Raw genomic sequence first — 17,593 nt, forward strand, 5'->3', positions numbered from 1 at the left:
ACAGTTCTAGGACAACCCAGGATGATGCACATGGAATCATTCTGTATTATATTTAGGCCTTGTAGTTGTTTAGACGAAAAATGAAGAAGTTGCAAGGCAAAATAATCAACAACAGATTGTATAAAGGCAATATAAAAAACTAAGAGATATTTTATGTTGATGCCAAATCCTTTGCCCAAAAGAGTTTAGCGAGGTATATGACGCTCAACAAGTTTTTTGTGCGTTTTTTTTTTTTGCACAGGTTTCTGATGAGATTTGTATCATTAACCTCGACTCCAAGTTATTTATAAGACTCACAAGTCTCCACGGGCACTCCATTAATAGTATAGTTAACATAAAGAGAATGTGGAATAAGAAACCTTGTTTTATCAACAGAGATTATGAGGCCACATTCTACTTCTTTCTTGGAGAATGCATCAAGTAATACTTGGAGTTTTGGTTTGCTGTGTGCCATAATGCAAATATCATCAGCATAACATATAATAGTTTCAGTAAGTTGTACAGGTAAGTCAGGAATAAGTTTGTACTTATGTATATTAAAGAGTATAGGGCTTAGGACACCGCCTTGAGGTGTGCCTAGTTCGAATGCATCTGTTCTTTTACTTTTAACTCCTTTAAATAGAACACTAGCACGCCTGTTGGATAGGTAGCTCTTTATCCAACTCAGAAGATTATCTTTGATTCCAAATTCAGCAAGATGCTCTAATATTATTTCGCCATCGAAAACTAACTTTAGGTCAATAAAGGCTGCCTGTATCACAGAATATTCAGCAAAGCATGTTTGTGTGCTGCACTTGGGCATAAACCCATATAGGTTAACAGCCAATTTTTCTTTGACCTGAAACATGACACGATTGAGAACAATTCTCTCCAAGACTTTACACATGGAAGATGTAAGGAAAATGGATCAGAATTTTTGAGAGTTAGGTTTAGGAATTGGTACTATGAGACTTTGTGTCGTTTTCTTTGGAAAGATACCTTGTGAGAGGCTCATTTGATAGAGGTCAAGCAGAGGGTGACTAGGGACATCATTCATGAAGCTCAAGGTGTTATTAGTTATACCATACTCATCAGGGGCAGTTTGTTTAGGTTTCCATAATGCTGATTCAAAAGGGGTTATAGCAACCTGATCTGAATTTGTGAGACACTCGACCATTGAACTAAGATCATGTCAGCCTATTCTGCAGGAGTATGATGAAGCTGAATTGCGGTTGAAGGTTTGGTAATGTTTTTAAATTTGTTCCACATTTCCGATAATGCTGTACTTCTATTGATACCTTGTAGGAATTATTCCCAATATGAGTCCTTAACTTGACCCTTAAACTCGCGAAAATCTCTGTTGGCATTGAGGAATGCTAGTAAATTGTCAGCTGTTTTGTCTCGTTTATAACAGTCAGCAAGCTGAAGCACTTTAGCTCACTCTGTAATAATAGTAGGATCCTTTGTCCATGAGGTAGAACGAGTATTCTATTTTTTCCTAAATTTAACCCAGGTATCATAATAACCGGTAATAATACTGACAAGATCATTGTAAAAGTTGTAAACTGATACAGGTACACCCAGTGTACCACTTGTGTACAGTTCGCCCTGAGCAGCCGTGGCGTGCGGACGTGTCCCATCTACTGTGACTGCTGGGGTTGTTTGCCAATTTGGTCACCAGGTGGAGGGGGCGTTTCTGCCCTCCCAGTGTTGTTGCCTGCCTGGCTGTGTGCTGACGTGGCAGTTCTGACATGGGGGGCCTTCCAATTCCTCCTGTTCTACGTGTGAATTCCGTGGGGCTGGAGTTCTCGTGTAAGGCTGGTTATCCAGCCATTGAGTTGGTGATGTGCGACATGCTTCGTGTCCCGGTGGAGGCTGTCTACGGACTTGAGCTTGTTACGGCCCACCGGGTGATTGTCAAGTTCGTGAGGGAGGAGGAGTATCGGGACTTCCTCCGTCGGTACGAAGGGCGTTCGTTGCAGTTGCCGAATGACGCCGGCTCTGTTGTGGTCTCTGACCGCAGTGGTGCCCCGAGTTATGTCAGTGTGCACGGTGCGCCCCTGGAGTTCCCTGAAGACCTTCTCCGGCGCTTCTTTGGGAGGTATGGTGCTGTCATCAGTGTGCGGGTGAACTCGCTTTCATCGGGGATGTATGCTGGGAAACGGACGAACATCCGTACCTTAGGTGTGCGCCTGCGGTCGGATATCCCATCTTCTGTCCGGCTGCTGGGTTACTACGTTCGGGTGTATTATGCCCGGCAGCCCCCGTACCTGTTTCCGTTGTGGCCAGTTAGGGCATCAGGCTACCGGGTGCTCTGAGGCCCCTGCTGCACCTGTTAACTTGTTCCGAGAAGAGGATTTCCCGACGCTTCCTCAGGGCGTGGATTCCGGAGATGAAGAGGGGCAGGTCCCGTTCGCTGCTGATGCGGCCCCACCTGCGTCACCCGACGTGCCCCCGGTGGTTGTTGTTCCTTCTCCGGGTGTTCCAGTGGCTCCTGTCGCTGGTCAATTAGCTGTGCCAGTTGCTCCCGAGGGTCTTCCGGATGGTCTCTGCGAGTCATCTACATCTTCCTCGTCTCCTGCTGCTGTGCCTGGCCCTGAGCCCTCGCCAGGTGTTACGGCTGTGCTGGGTGCTGGGGGGGCTGCGGAGCATCCTGTAGTGTGCGGCCCGGTTTTCCCTGTGGTTGAGGTTGCTGCCGTACTGCGACGGGCGTCGGTTCGCCCGGTTTGTGAGGCCCGCGGTTCTGGATCCGCCTCCGGCAGTGAGGATGTGCGGCCGGTGCCCAAGCATTCCAGGCGTTCTTCGACTGCTTGGACTGATGTGGAGGACTTCGGCACAGGTGGAGCTTCGGGCGATGATGTGGCGGTTCCGGGTGCTTCGCGCTCTTCGTCGCTGGTGGTTGCTGACGTCCATGTGTTTGCTGTTGACAATGTTTGTACCAATGATTTACCTCCTGTTCTTTCTCCTGCAGAAGGTTCTCCGCAGTGGGGGGTGGTCGCTCCTACAGACGTGGATGGTGAGAGTTCTGGTGTGCGCCGAGGCATCAAGCTGGTGCTGAAGAAGGATGCCAAGCGTGGGGGGTCCCAGCAGGTACAACGTTCGGTGGTTGACGCGGGGCCCTGTGAGGCAGCCGAGGAGGCTCCCAGTGCGCTGCCCATTGCCCGGCCTCGTGGGAAGGAGCCCCTCCCTCTCGTCTTGGCCTTCTGAGTGCCGCATGATGCTCAGCATCCTTTGCGGTTTGACATTGTTGACCGCGTGCATCCTGTTCCGTGGTGCCCTTCTTCCATCTGGGTACAGCGGGCTCGGTGTTTTGTTGTGGGTGTGCCGGAGTTAATGCCTGATCCTCGTACTGTTAATAATGAACCTGTTCCGGATGACATCATGTTACTGTGGGAGGCGTATTGTGTTCGATTCCCGGCGGCGGAGTGGCCGGATAAGTATGAACAATTTGAGTAGTCTGTGTGCTTGCTGTGACCTGTGGTTTGTTGCAATGTGGTGTACCTATTGTGCGCCCTTCAGGCCGGTGTTGTTTTTTTGTTGTATTTATTATATTTCCGTTACCCTTCTGTCCGGTGTTGTTGTGTTTCATTGTGTTTATGCTCATTGTTGTGTTTTTGTTGTCGGCCCTTCAGGCCGGTATTTAGTGTATTTGTGTTACTTTGTATTAATTTGCTTTGTGCTTTTGTATTTTTTTGTTGTCCGTTTGTTATTGGTTTATTATTTTATTGTATTTATTTGCATGTTCGCATGTAAAAATAAAAATAAAAATAAAAACTTGTGTACATAAGCCTTAAAGTGCGGTATAAGAGTGTTTGGAATGTTAATTTTAACCCTAGGCTGAGGATTGGACCTAATATGCACTACATTGTATTCACAATATATTGCAAAATGATCACTTACTAGTTCTGGGATGATCTTAACGTTGACGTTGCTATCTACTAGGCTGTACCCTATCACATAATCCAGCCTACCTCCCAATAAATAGGTCTGTTTATCAGTATCATACACAGTAATATTATGATCAGTAAGGTATTTCAAGAAGACCCTTCCATTATTGTTACATCGAACATCACCAAGAGCAGTGTGACCAGCATTGAAGCCACCCATACATAAGATAGTTGTGTTACCTGTAGGTTTCGGTAGCTGGTCTGTGTTAAATACGCTACGTCGTCCTATATATTATACAGTAGGAAATGGCTATTTACAGTTTGTAATTTTATTTTTTTATAATGAATACTATCACTGCTGTGATTTTTAATTAGTTTACATATTAATTCACTCTTAACATTCGTGAGTAAACCAGTTCCCAATAATATTGTTGTATGCTATATGTCCAGGTATCCTGGGTAGAACTTTCTTGATAGTTGTGGACGTATCTGGTTCCTGTAAACAAATCGCATCCACATCTTTCATTTTAGCATGCAAGATTACGTTATTTATCCGAAGATAAACACTTCGAGTGTTCCAAGAAAGAAACTTAGATGCGTTTGTTTAAATTAATGAGCCATGGTTAAGTATCAAGGGAATAAAGATAATAGTTAAGCTTGTTAAACAATTTGACAACATAACCAACTTTATTGAATGTGTCCTTAGTAATATTACTTTTGCATAGGATGCGTTTTACCAGAGTAGCAGTTGGTGTTTTCCTAAACACTTTACCTGCAACCACCTCAAGATTTTCTTCATTATCTAGTGGGTGTGTCAGTGAGGGATCAATGACTATTCTAACACCATTCCCCATGGAGATATGACACTTATGTTCCGTCGGGTTAGGTGGAGTAGCCTCAACAGCTGCAAGATTGTTACTCGCATCACTACTGGTGCTGGGAGAATTTACTTTATCACTATCGCTAGCATGTCTCACTTCACCACTATCACCGGGCAGATTCGTCTCTAATGTTTTTATTTTAATCTCCAATTTAATAAAAAAAATTTAACCAGTCAATTTCTTCCGTAACTCTCTTGTTTGCTTCAGTCCGTCGATGGTTGGAAACTGCTTACTAGAGGTGGCATCAGGCGCTTCCTGCTGGGTGCCTCCTGCAGCTGGACCAGACGCCACTGGCTTCCTGCTCGTGTTAGAGAGGACGGGGCGTCGAGGGCAGTTACTATGCCAAGCATCTACGCCTTCAAGCAAACACCTGGGACATTTCCGGACCTGAGGAGAGGTTACCTCTCCGTCCTCATGGGTAGTAGAGGAACTCCCTGTGAGGAAACTGTCTCGTATCGTGGTTTTGAACACAGAGCCCACATACCGAGTCATGTCGACAGTACTTAAGAACATGATGAATACCGTGGTAATTATAACAAACAACAGGAGGGGATACCCAAGATCTGATAGGACTTGATGGGATGAAACTTCCAAAGAAGGTGTAATGTTCAGGGGGAGGTTCACTGCCTTTCCAAACAATGATGATCAGTTGAGAGGTTCACCGTCCTTATGTATTCGTCTTGCTTTGTAAACCCCTTCACGTTTATAAGCTCTATCAACAGGAAACTCTTTGGGAAAACTTGTAATAAGATATTCCTTAAATTTTGTAGGGCGATTGATGATGTCTTCTCCGGTGAAAATAATATTACCAATCTCACCGTCAACCAGTCGAGTGATGATAGCTTCTTGCTTACGTGACACATAGATGTAAGGGGATGTTATTCTAGGTCGGACTAAATCGAGTACTGTTTTGGAGAATTCATTAAAAAGTCGTTCGAACAATATCAGTTTATCGTGGGTGGTTATTCCAGCTGGGAATGCCAGGTGCCCATAGTTAGCGCCGGTAGCAAGAGGAGTCCTGGGTGCGCGTTACCATTGCTGTGTGGGCCCACCATCGCCCACCTCCCCATTCTTCACACGGGTTCCAGTGTTCCTGTTATCATTGCCAATGATCTCCTCCCCATCACCAGAGTCTGCACGTTTAGAATTTCTTCTCGCTTTCCGTGATTGTTGTAGTTGCCACACAGTGTCGCTATCCAAATTAACATCTAACTCCTTTTCATCTTTTGACTGCAACACACTTCGAGCATCAACATATTTCTCGCCGACGGGTTCATGTCCCATTGCTTGGAGATCACTTGGATTATCAAGCACAACAGAAGGTAGGTTGGTTTGCATGGTTGCCATGACAACGGGCCACGAGGCGGTGCGCAGGGTAGATGATGCCCAGGGCTCCACCACTCGCCCAGCACACTGTTACCCACCTCATGTAAACCCACCAGTCACACACACAAATCACGACGCTGGGGAAGGAGGCCCCAAGGACTATTTTACACATGAGAGGAATTTGGGACCAGGTATACCACATGGCGACCCCAGTGCCTTCCCACTGTTTCTCTCGGAAGATTTCAGATACCGCCACAAGTAAGTCTGCCTGAATTTCTGTCCAATCCAGCTATCGACAACTTACCACAGTTTGTAGTCAGGGCGTTGCACACTTAGTACCGCTGCAGCTGACTTATTAGGCACGCTAAAGGCTAGATCTTAAAACTAGGCCTGTGGTAAACCGGACGAGGGGGCGCATCCTGACCGGCCAGTACCCTGGCTCTGGGAGAACTCAGAAGGTTGCCGGTCTCAAGCAGTGGCCTCAAGAGGAATAGGCATAGTTAGTGCAATTGAGATTGACTGGCGCTGCCAGAGAGGCATAGACTCAGTTGACTCTAAAGGAGTGCCAAGACTACTGAACGGTAAAGAATAGTGCGTTGAGATTTTTTTTGCTAACCCCTGAAGCTTATAGGAAGCTGTTTAGGGACATGATGAAAGCTACAGCCAGCACTATTGCAGTAACGGCTAGGGATCTGAAGCGATGTTTCCAGAGGTAGACTGTGGCTGTTGGAGTAGAGTCATACACTGATCTGAAGCAGTTGATAGTAATGGGGAAGTTTTTGGAGATGATGCATCCCGAAACGAAGTTTAAAATTCAGTAGGCCGGAGTGAGAGTTTTCATGGATGCAGCAGACAGAGCAGACATGATCACAGAAGACTACCGAAGCTTAAGAGAGAGTAGGCTGAGGAGTGATGCACGACGGAACATTAACAGATCCAGTGGATCATTGAGTGAGAAACATTTTAGTAGACAAATGAGTGAGCAGGTGAGCCCTAAACCCTATGAGAAGTTTCACAGTTAAGCTGCAGGAAACAAACAAGAGATAAAGTCGGTACAGATACGTTGTGAACAAGCCAGGCGCAGCCTAATGCAGGTGGTGCGCCTGTGCAAAGAAGTGCAGACATGGTAAGTGGACAGAATCAAAGAAGCAACTCTGGTGGACAAAAAAATACAAGGATGGAGAAGGAATATACACTTCCTGTGTGTGATTGGGACGAATCAGAGCCGGAATCTAAGGAGTCTGATCTGTGATGAGAAATGTTTAGCTGATAGTCACAGAATAAAGGTGCATGGGTTACTGTCAGAGAGTGACATGCCCATATGTGCTGTCAGACTGAGGTCTGATTATTTGTCGGCGGAGGTGTCCTGACATACCCCTGTTCCAGGGATACATGTTATCCTGGGAAACGACTTGTGCCGGTAAAAGGTGTTGCCAGACCTGATAGTAAAGGCTGTACCGGAGGTGTGTGTGCCAGAAAGCCCACAGTAACGACAGGACACCTGAAAAATTGGATCTGGCTAGCATCTTCGAGGATGAGTCAGAGGAAACATGCCCGAAATGCTATGCATATTTGTGGCTTTAGGTATTGTGTGTACTAGCTATATCTATAAATCCTACATTATATTTGTAACTCATCATCTATGTATGTACTTTTACCTGAATGAAAATTTGAATTTGAATCTGACAGCCAAGTCATTGTGAACCCTGCATTTGTGGTGACCAGGTCGGAGTTTGCCCACAAGGAAGACACTGGAGCCGACGTAACAGTGTCAACCCAACTGAAGCAGGAGGCCGAGGTAGATATAGAAGGGCTGTTTGATGAGGATCCAGCTCGAGAGGGTGAGATCATGGCGAGGTCAGAGATGAAGATGAAGCTGTGCTATAAAGATGGAGCGTAAACCGAGTGGACCTGATTAATGCCCAAAAAGCTGAATTTGAGGAACAGATCAAAGAGGCAAAAGGGGGAAACTATAGTCCAGAGTCTCCGATACATTATTATATAGAGCACGACGTACTAATGATGAAATGGCGACCACATGGAGCCGGCGCAGATCAAGTATTGAGGGAGAAACACCAAGTGTTGGTGCCTAAAAATTTTAGATTTGTAGTGATGGAAATAGCCCCATTCTGCAGATATAGCAGGACACTTGTGAGTCAAGAAGACTTTGAGGAAGGTGCAAGAACACTTTTATTGGCCAAGTATGTGGAAAGATGTGAAGAGATATTGTAGGACATGTTTGTCTTGTCAACGTGCAGGTAAGCCCGCACCAGCTACACCCAAAACACCTTTAAAACCCACCCCGGCTTTAGGTGAGCCTTGCGAAAGGATCATAGTGGATTGTATAGGTCTGTTGCCAGAGACCAAGAAGGGCCACAAGTACTGACTCAACGTCAGTACGGTACGGTAACTCGTTTCCCAGAAGCAGTCCTACTGAGGAAGTTAATGTCACGGGCCATCTTGAATGGGCTGCAAAACTACTTTGCCTGAGTTGGCATGCAGAGAGTAATCCAAGCGAACCTTGGGAGTGTTTTTCAGTCAAAATTGTTTAGGGAAACTATGAAAGGATAGAGAATAGAACAGGTACGCACGTCGCCATGCCATCCTCAATTGCAAGTGCCATCCCCCCCCCCTCTCTCTCTCTCTCTCTCTCTCTCTCTCTCTCTCTCTCTCTCTCTCTCTCTCTCTCTCTCTTCTATCTCCTTCTCTTTTCTTCTCTCTCTCTCTCTCTCTCTCTCTCTCTCTCTCTCTCTCTCTCTCTCTCTCTCTCTCTCTCTCTCTCTCTTCTATCTCCTTCTCTTTTCTTCTCTCTCTCTCTCTCTCTCTCTCTCTCTCTCTCTCTCTCTCTCTCTCTCTCTCTCTCTCTCTCTCTCTCTCTCTCTCTCTCTCTCTCTCTCTCTCTCTCTTCTATCTCCTTCTCTTTTCTTCTCTCTCCCTCCCTCTTCTCTCTCTCTCCTCTCTCTTGTCTCTCCCCCCTCTCTCTCTTCTCTCACTTCTCTCGCTGTCTCTCTCTTCTCTCTCTCTTTCTCTCTCTCTCTCTTCTCTCTCTCTTTCTCTCTCTCTCTCTTTCTCTGTCTTTCTAAACGCAATAAAGATAATTATACCTAATAATTGCAATAACTAATATTTTGAAGAAACGTTTCAAAAACCTTTTTCCTAAACGTTATATCATAACATTTTTTAAATGTTTACTAAAACGTCAAGACCTCATGCTTTATACGCATCCTTACAAATTCTCAGAACATGTGAATAAACTGTAAAGTAACACTTGATTATAACTATTAAATGTCTTTTATAAAACGTTAAGAAAACGCGAAAATGTTTGTTGGTATGTTGCGTAGAGGTGGCGGGAGGTGGCGGGAGGCGGGGGATGCTAGTTCGTGTTGCGTAAATGGAAGTTTTTTTTTATTTTTTATTTTTACATGCAAGGATGCGTATAATTTACAATAAAAGCATGAACAAATATAACATAGAACAAAGGTACAAAGCAGAAAGCACACATATGTACACAGACAAAGGAACAAATGAAGAGAAGACCAGCCAGAACGGCTGACCACAAAACAAAAACGCATATACAAACATAACACAAATATAAACACAGCGGAAGACAAACATAGGGGAAAACCCCAGAACAAAATGCACACCAAACAAGCCTACTAACACCTCAAACACATACGGAGAGGCGAGAAACATACAATAAGAAGGACAATAAACCTTGGTTACTTTGAGGTTACCTTGAGGTGCTTCCGGGGCTTAGCGTCCCTGCGGCCCGGTCGTCGACCAGGCCTCCTGGTTGCCGGACTGATCAACCAGGCAGTTGGACGCAGCTGCTCGTAGCCTGACGTATGAGTCACAGCCTGGTTGATCAGGTATCCTTTGGAGGTGCTTATCCAGTTCTCTCTTGAACACTGTGAGGGGTTTGCCAGTTATGCCCCTTATGTGTAGTGGAAGCGTGTTGAACAGTCTCGGGCCTCTGATGTTGATAGAGTTCTCTCTCAGAGTACCTGTTGCACCTCTACTTTTCAACGGGGGTATTCTGCACATACTGCCATGTCTTCTGGTCTCATGTGATGTTATTTCTGTGTGCAGATTTGGGACCAGCCCCTCTAATATTTTCCACGTGTAAATTATTATGTATCTCTCCCGCCTGCGCTCAAGGGAGTACAGATTTAGGCTCTTTAGTCGGTCCCAATAGTTTAGATGTTTTACTGAGCGGATTCTAGCAGTAAAGGATCTCTGCACGCTCTCCAGGTCAGCAATTTCTCCAGCTTTGAAAGGGGCTGTCATTGTGCAGCAGTACTCCACTCTAAAGAGCAAAAGCGTTTGAAAAGTATCATCATCGGTATAGCATCTCTAGTGTGAAAAGTTCTTGTTATCCAACCTGTCATTTTTCTTGCAGTTGTGACGGCTACTTTATTGTGTTCTTTAAAGGTAAGGTCTTCCGACATGAGTACACCCAGATCTTTTACATTGCCTTTTCGTTCTGTTATGATTTGCCTGAGTTTTGTACGTGGTTTCCGTTTATATATTTTCATTTTTTTCATAGCGCATGAGCTGGAACTTATCTTCGTTAAACACCATATTATTTTCTGTAGCCCATAGAAATACATGATCTACATCTGATTGGAGGTTTGCCGTGTCCTCTATGTTGCCTACTCTCATGAAGATCCTAGTGTCATCTGCAAAGGATGATACAGTGCTATAGGTTGTGTTCTTGTCTATGTCCGAAATGAGGATGAGAAAAAGTACTGGAGCAAGCACAGTACCCTCGGGGACTGAGCTCTTCATGGTTGATGGGCTGGATTTTATTTTGTTGACTATTTCACATTGGGTTCTGTTGTTCAGGAAATTATAGATCCATTTGCCTATTTTTCCAGTAATTCCTTTTGAACGCATTTTATGTGCAATAACACCATGGTCACATTTATCAAAAGCTTTTGCGAAATCTGTGTAAATTACATCAGCGTTTTGTTTGTCTTCCATAGCATCTAATGCCATATCATAGTGGTCCAGCAACTGCGACAGGCAAGAGCGCCCTGTTCTGTATATCAGGAATAACGCCAGTATCTAGGCTTTGTCTCCACAGAATGTGGAGGGCCTGCGATAGTGTTTTTTTACAGTTCTTGATGAATATGGAGTTCCAAGAATCCGGGCCTGGTGCAGAGTGCATAGGCATATTGTTTATGGCTTCTTCAAAATCCAGTGGGGATAGGGTGACGTCTGATATATGATTTGATGCTGGTATCCTATCCATGAAAAATTCATTTGGGTTATCAATCTTTAGTGTGTTTAATGGCTCGCTGAAAACAGAGTCGTACTGCTTCCACAGTAGCTCGCTCATTTCTTTGTTGTCATCGGTGAAAGTTCCATCTCCCTTTCGCAGGGGCCCGATACTAGATGTGGTTTTTTATCTTGATTTTGCATAGGAGAAGAAATATTTCGGATATCTCTCTATTTCACTGATGGCCTTTTGCTCTCTTTGCCTCTCCTGGGTTTTGTATGATTCTTGTAGCTTGCGTTCAATTGTTTCTATTTCTCTACCTAACCTTCTTCGCCGTTCTTGAGATAGGGTGCGACTCTCAAGTTGTTCCGCGATTCGTTTTCTTCGCCTATATAGGGAACGACGTTCCCGTTCCAATCTGCATCTCTTCCTCTTTTTTCTTAGAGGTATGCGGTTTGAACATATTTCTAGTGCTACTGAGCTTATTTTTTCCAGGCACTGGTTCAGGTTTGCATTTTCTAGCTGTTCTTCCCAGTTTATTTCTGTGAAGTCCTGGTTTATTTGCTCCCAGTTTATCTGTTTATTATTGAAGTTGAATTTGGTGAAATCTCCACCGGGAATCTGGACTGGTTTTGAAGGTCTATTCCCCATGGTTGTCATAACTTCAATTAAGTTGTGATCTGAGTAACAGGTATTTGTAATCATTATGTTCCTGATCAATTCATCATTATTAGTGAAAATGAGGTCCAGCGTGTTCTCCTTCCTAGTTGGTTCTACTATTTGCTGGTTTAAGGCAAACCTGTTGCACATCCGTAGCAGGTCATTTGCATGTGCCTGTTCATTTAGGCTACTTCCTGGTATTCTTTCTGATATTACTGTATTAGCCAGGTGCTTCCATTTCAGGTGCCGTAGGTTGAAGTCCCCAAGCAGGATGATGTTCGGAGCTGGATTTATGAGGTTTTCCAAGCAGTGTTCTATTTTCATTAGTTGGTCTTTAAACTGCCGAGGGTTTGCCTCCGGTGACTTATATACAAGGACAATAACTACATTTAGAATCTCTATTTTGATTATCAGCACTTCCACCATATCATTTGAGGTGTTTAGCAGCTCAGTACAGATGAGTGTGTCTTTGATGTAGAGGCTGACCCCACCCTGAAGCCGGGGTTTCCTATCACATCTAAAGAGATTATACTCTGAGATCCATATTTCACCATCATGGTAGTCCTTTGTGTGGGTTTATGTTAGGGCTGCAAACACTGCATTTGCCTCATGAAGGAGACCATCTATAAAGTGAAGACCATCTATAAAGGAAACAGATCTGCCATAACAAACGGGAGGCAAAACAAAATGGCAAAACAAAACAAAGGGCACACGCCAACAGCCTGAAGGGCACACAATATGACAAACAAGCGCACACGACATCCACAACCGAACACACAAACGCACAGGAACCGCACACCCACCCACCAACCAAACAAAGAGAACCCACAACACAAACCGGAGCACGCAGGAACCGGGAAACAAAACCCACCCCACCCACTCACACACACCCCATCCGCACCCCACAACCATGCACACAACAGGAAACACAGAATACACAGAAATCATTTGCGAGGAACAATGTGAGAAATGTACTTCTCCGGGAAATAATCGTAAGGATACTTCCTCTTGTAAGCTTCCCAGATCAAATCTTCAAGGTCGGTAGGGTTTTGATCCCCCGTTGCCGAGGGGGCACCATAAACTCAGGAACATCCAGATCGGGCGGCATCGGCCAAAGCCCGAGGTCACTGATGCAAGTCGCATAACGAGGCCGGGGAGCGCCATCCACGCCCTTCGAGGAAGCAGACGACACCGGAGAAGCGGATGAGGGCTACCGAGACTGCCACGCCATCGCACGCATAGAAGCAGGGGCCGGACGATGAGATGGTAGCACCTCCACAGTGACCGCAGGAGACACGGAAGAGACTGCTGGAGACGGAAGAGGCGGCATGACCGCTACCGAGGAAACGGGTAACGAGGAAGGGGCCACAGAACTCCCAGAGCGACCATCCTTTCTCAACACCATCACCAGGCCACCCCGCTCACCACCAACCACAGCAGGAGGAACCACCCCCCACGAAGAACCGGAGCCATCCGACTCAGGCAACGCACCTGAAGTAGGTCCCTCGGACACCAGACCAGAAGGGGAGGCCAAAACACTGGCACCGGCATCCTTAGGCAAGTGCACCTCTGCCACCACCGTAGTGTGCACCACAACCGGAGCTACCCCATCATCACCGGAAGGACCACACTCGTCGAAGTCGCCAACTTCAGCCCACGCAGAAGAACGCCGGGAACGCTTAGGCTCGGGCCGCACATCATCAGACCCAGAGGCAGACTCAGCGACACGCGCAACACTAGCCGGGCGAACCGACGTACGCCGCGGTACGGCAGCATCCTCAACCACATGGGGCACCAGGCCAGGCACAGGAGGAAGCGCCAGATCCACCCTAGCTCCCAGCACAGCCGGAACAGATGGCGAGGGTGCAGGGAACAGGACAGACACAGCAGAGGAAGAACTGGAAGACGAGGGGTCCGAGCAGATGGCAGTCGGAAGAGGCTCAGGGACACCAGCCGGAGCAGGCTGAGCACCAGGCGAGGACACAACCTCCGGAGGAGAGGCGACAACAACAGGGGGCGCAACAGGCGGAGCAACAGCTGACATAGAGGGCACCTCCTCAGCCGAAGTGACGTCCACATCCACCAAATCATTCCCCACAGGAAGCGGCGGAAAATCCTCCTCACTGAAGAGATTCACTGGCGCAACGGCAGGCGCAGAACAGTCAACAGCCTGATGGCCCAAAAGGCCACAACGATAACACGTCCGCGGCTGGCGGGCATAAAACACCCGAACGTTGTACCCCATAAGGCGCACAGAGGACAGAATATCTTCCCGGAGTCTCATGCCCAGGGTGCAAATGTTAGTCCTCACACCCTTAAGTGGACTGGAAGACACCACGTTCACCCGCACACTAACCAGTGCGCCAAACCGGCCGAAATACTGCCGTAGCAGTCCCTCCAGAAACTCCAAGGGAGCCCCATGCACACTGACATAAGTGAGGGCACCTCTTCGATCAGAGAGGGTCACAGTGCTCACACCATCCGGCAGGGGTAATGTCCGCCCCTCGTATCGCCGGAGAAAATCGCGATACGCCATCTCCTCCGTGAATTTCACTATCGCCCGACAGGCCGTTACCAACTCGACCCCATAAATTGCTAACACAGGGACAGAGAGCAAATCACAAGCCAGCGCAATCTCCGGCCCGCACAGAGAATTCGAGTCCCACAGACTGAGCCCGGACAACAGGGGGGAGAGGGACCCCCATCGTAACTCCACGTCAGCACAGGCGGGCAGAGACACACCCGCCCCCGACCGGCCAAATTGGTAAACAACACTAACTGCTGGAGCACCGAGGCAACACGTCTGTCCCCTACCGAAGCTAGGGCCAGACTCTCAGCACGACGTACTAATGATGAAATGGCGACCACATGGAGCCGGCGCAGATCAAATATTGAGGGAGAAACACCAAGTGTTGGTGCCTAAAAATTTTAGATTTGTAGTGATGGAAATAGCCCCATTCTGCAGATATAGCAGGACACTTGTGAGTCAAGAAGACTTTGAGGAAGGTGCAAGAACACTTTTATTGGCCCAATATGTGGAAAGATGTGAAGAGATATTGTAGGACATGTTTGTCTTGTCAACGTGCAGGTAAGCCCGCACCAGCTACACCCAAAACACCTTTAAAACCCACCCCGGCTTTAGGTGAGCCTTGCGAAAGGATCAGAGTGGATTGTATAGGTCTGTTGCCAGAGACCAAGAAGGGCCACAAGTACTGACTCAACGTCAATACGGTACGGTAACTCGTTTCCCAGAAGCAGTCCTACTGAGGAAGTTAATGTCACGGGCCATCTTGAATGGGCTGCAAAACTACTTTGCCTGAGTTGGCATGCAGAGAGTAATCCAAGCGAACCTTGGGAGTGTTTTTCAGTCAAAATTGTTTAGGGAAACTATGAAAGGATAGAGAGTAGAACAGGTACGCACGTCGCCATGCCATCCTCAATTGCAAGTGCCATCCCCCCCCCCTCTCTCTCTCTCTCTCTCTCTCTCTCTCTCTCTCTCTCTCTCTCTCTCTCTCTCTCTCTCTCTCTCTCTCTTCTATTTCCTTTTCTTTTCTTTTCTCTCTCTCTCCTTCTCTCTCTCTCCCTCTTCTCTCTCACCCTCTTCTCTCTCTCTCTCCTTTCTCTTGTCTCTCCCCCTCTCTCTCTTGTCTCTCCCCCTCTCTCTCTCATCTCTCTCCTCTCTCTTGTTTCTCCCCTCTCTCTCTCTTCTCTCACTCCTTTCGCTGTCTCTCTCTCTCTTCTCTCTCTCTCTTTCTCTGTCATTCTAAACGCAATAAAGATAATTATACCTAATAATTGCAATAACTAATATTTTGAAGAAACGTTTTAAAAACCTTTTTCCTAAACGTTATATCATAACATTTAAAAAATGTTTATTAAAACGTCAAGACCTCATGCTTTATACGCATCCTTACAAATTCTCAAAACACGTGAATTAACTGTAAAGTAACACTTGATTATAACTATAAAATGTCTTTTATAAAACGTTAAGAAAACGCGAAAATGTTTGTTGGGATGTTGAGTAGAGGTGGCGGGAGGCGGGGGATGCTAGTTCGTGTTGCGTAAATGGAAGTAGTGGGGGGATGGTGGTTGGTTGAGTAAAGGTGGAGGGTGGTGGTTGGTGGTGCGAAGGTTGAGGGTCGTAATTTTTGGTGGTTGGTGGTGTGAAGGTGGAGGGTAGTGGGAGATGTTATATTGTAATTTGTAGAGCATGGGTGCAGGGTAGTGGATGGTTTAGTGAGGGTACGGGTGGGGGGGGGTGGGGGGAGGTGGCTTGTGCAGAGAAGGTGATGGTGGGATAATGGTTGGTTTAGCGATGATGAGGGATGGTTGGGTGGTTGGTGAGGGTGTATGCAGGGAAGGTGGGGGTGTGTGCAGGGAAGGTGGTGGTGTGGTAATGGTTGGTTTAGCGATGGTGGAGGATGGTTGGGTGGTTGGAGTGGGTGTTTGCATGGAAGGTGGTGGTGGTGTAGTGGTTGGTTAAGCGATGGTGAGGGGGGGGGGTATGTGGTGGGATGGTTGGAGATGGTGTGTGCAGGGAAGGGGGTGATGGGGTAGTAAGCGTGGATATGGTGTTACCTATCTATCAGCTACTAAGGGCAGCCTAAACGTCCTCGTAAACGATGACAAAAGACCATTCCATACACCCGCGAAACCCCCCTGTTTATGAATGATAAACTGTTTACACTCGACTCACGACTGATGACGTCCAAACACTTTCAGAACAAGTGCTTCGCTGACATTTTTTTTTCGAGCCACAATGCTTTAACTCAGCAGCCCGTCCTCCAAGCAAAGACCCAAAAGTGATTCCCTCCACCCTCCAAACCCCCTGTTTATAAATGAAAAACGGTCTACACACGACTCTCAACTGTTGACGTTCGAACACTTCCAGAACAAGTGCCTCACTGACGAATTTTGTTCGAACCACAACGCTGTAAATGCTTCACTCACGCGTACTATAAATATAAATAATCGGCAATAGAACCTAAACACCTAACCTAACCTAACCTAACCTATGCCTATATATGCACAATATGCTAATAAATTATAATTTATTTTTGAGAAAATTCCAGTTTTGAATGAACAGCATGTAAAAATTAAATATAAATTAATTAAATAATTTAAATGATTTAATTAAATAATAATTTAATTAATTAAATAATTAAATAAATTAAAATAATAAGTCTGTGGGGTCGACCGCTGGATGTAATGGACTTCAGTCGAGGACGGGTTGCTTACCTACATACTACAAATACGTATAATTGGCAACAGAAGCTAAACACCTAACCTAACCAATGCCTAAATATCCACAATTTGATAATATAAAATATATTAATTTATATATGAGAAAACTTCTGTTTTGAATGAACAGAATGTTAAAACGGAAGAATGTGTCTTTGGGGTCGACAGCTTGATGCAATGGACTTGGTCTGAAGACGGGTTGCTAAGGTAGGTGAAGCATAGCTCTTTAAACCTAGCCTACTAGGGCCTTGTTGTACTTCTTGCGTTATAGTTTAACTATTCTCACGTTCACATTCTTTGTCGAATCTTGTCTTAACATTTTTGAAGAGAGGTAGCTTCAGCAACTTCTTCTTTCAGTGTATTTCACTTGTTGCCAACACATGCAGGGTATGAGTATT

At 46.0% G+C, this 17,593-nt stretch overlaps 1 protein-coding gene across 1 annotated transcript; it reads right to left on the reverse strand.

Moving 5' to 3' along the window:
• Positions 1–13,164: 13,164 nt before the first annotated feature.
• Positions 13,165–13,998, reverse strand: LOC138351559 (calphotin-like). The gene has a single exon (XM_069303351.1). It carries the CDS (start codon positions 13,996–13,998, stop codon positions 13,165–13,167), a length of 834 nt encoding a protein of 277 aa, XP_069159452.1.
• Between the last annotated feature and the right edge of the window lie 3,595 nt (positions 13,999–17,593).

The sequence above is a fragment of the Procambarus clarkii genome, chromosome 50 (assembly GCF_040958095.1).
Source record: "Procambarus clarkii isolate CNS0578487 chromosome 50, FALCON_Pclarkii_2.0, whole genome shotgun sequence".
NCBI lineage: Eukaryota > Metazoa > Arthropoda > Malacostraca > Decapoda > Cambaridae > Procambarus > Procambarus clarkii.

Excerpts from the sequence above, each read along its gene's own strand:
- LOC138351559 (XM_069303351.1), bottom strand. The coding sequence starts at position 13,998 with ATGTCAGCTGTTGCTCCGCCTGTTGCGCCCCCTGTTGTTGTCGCCTCT.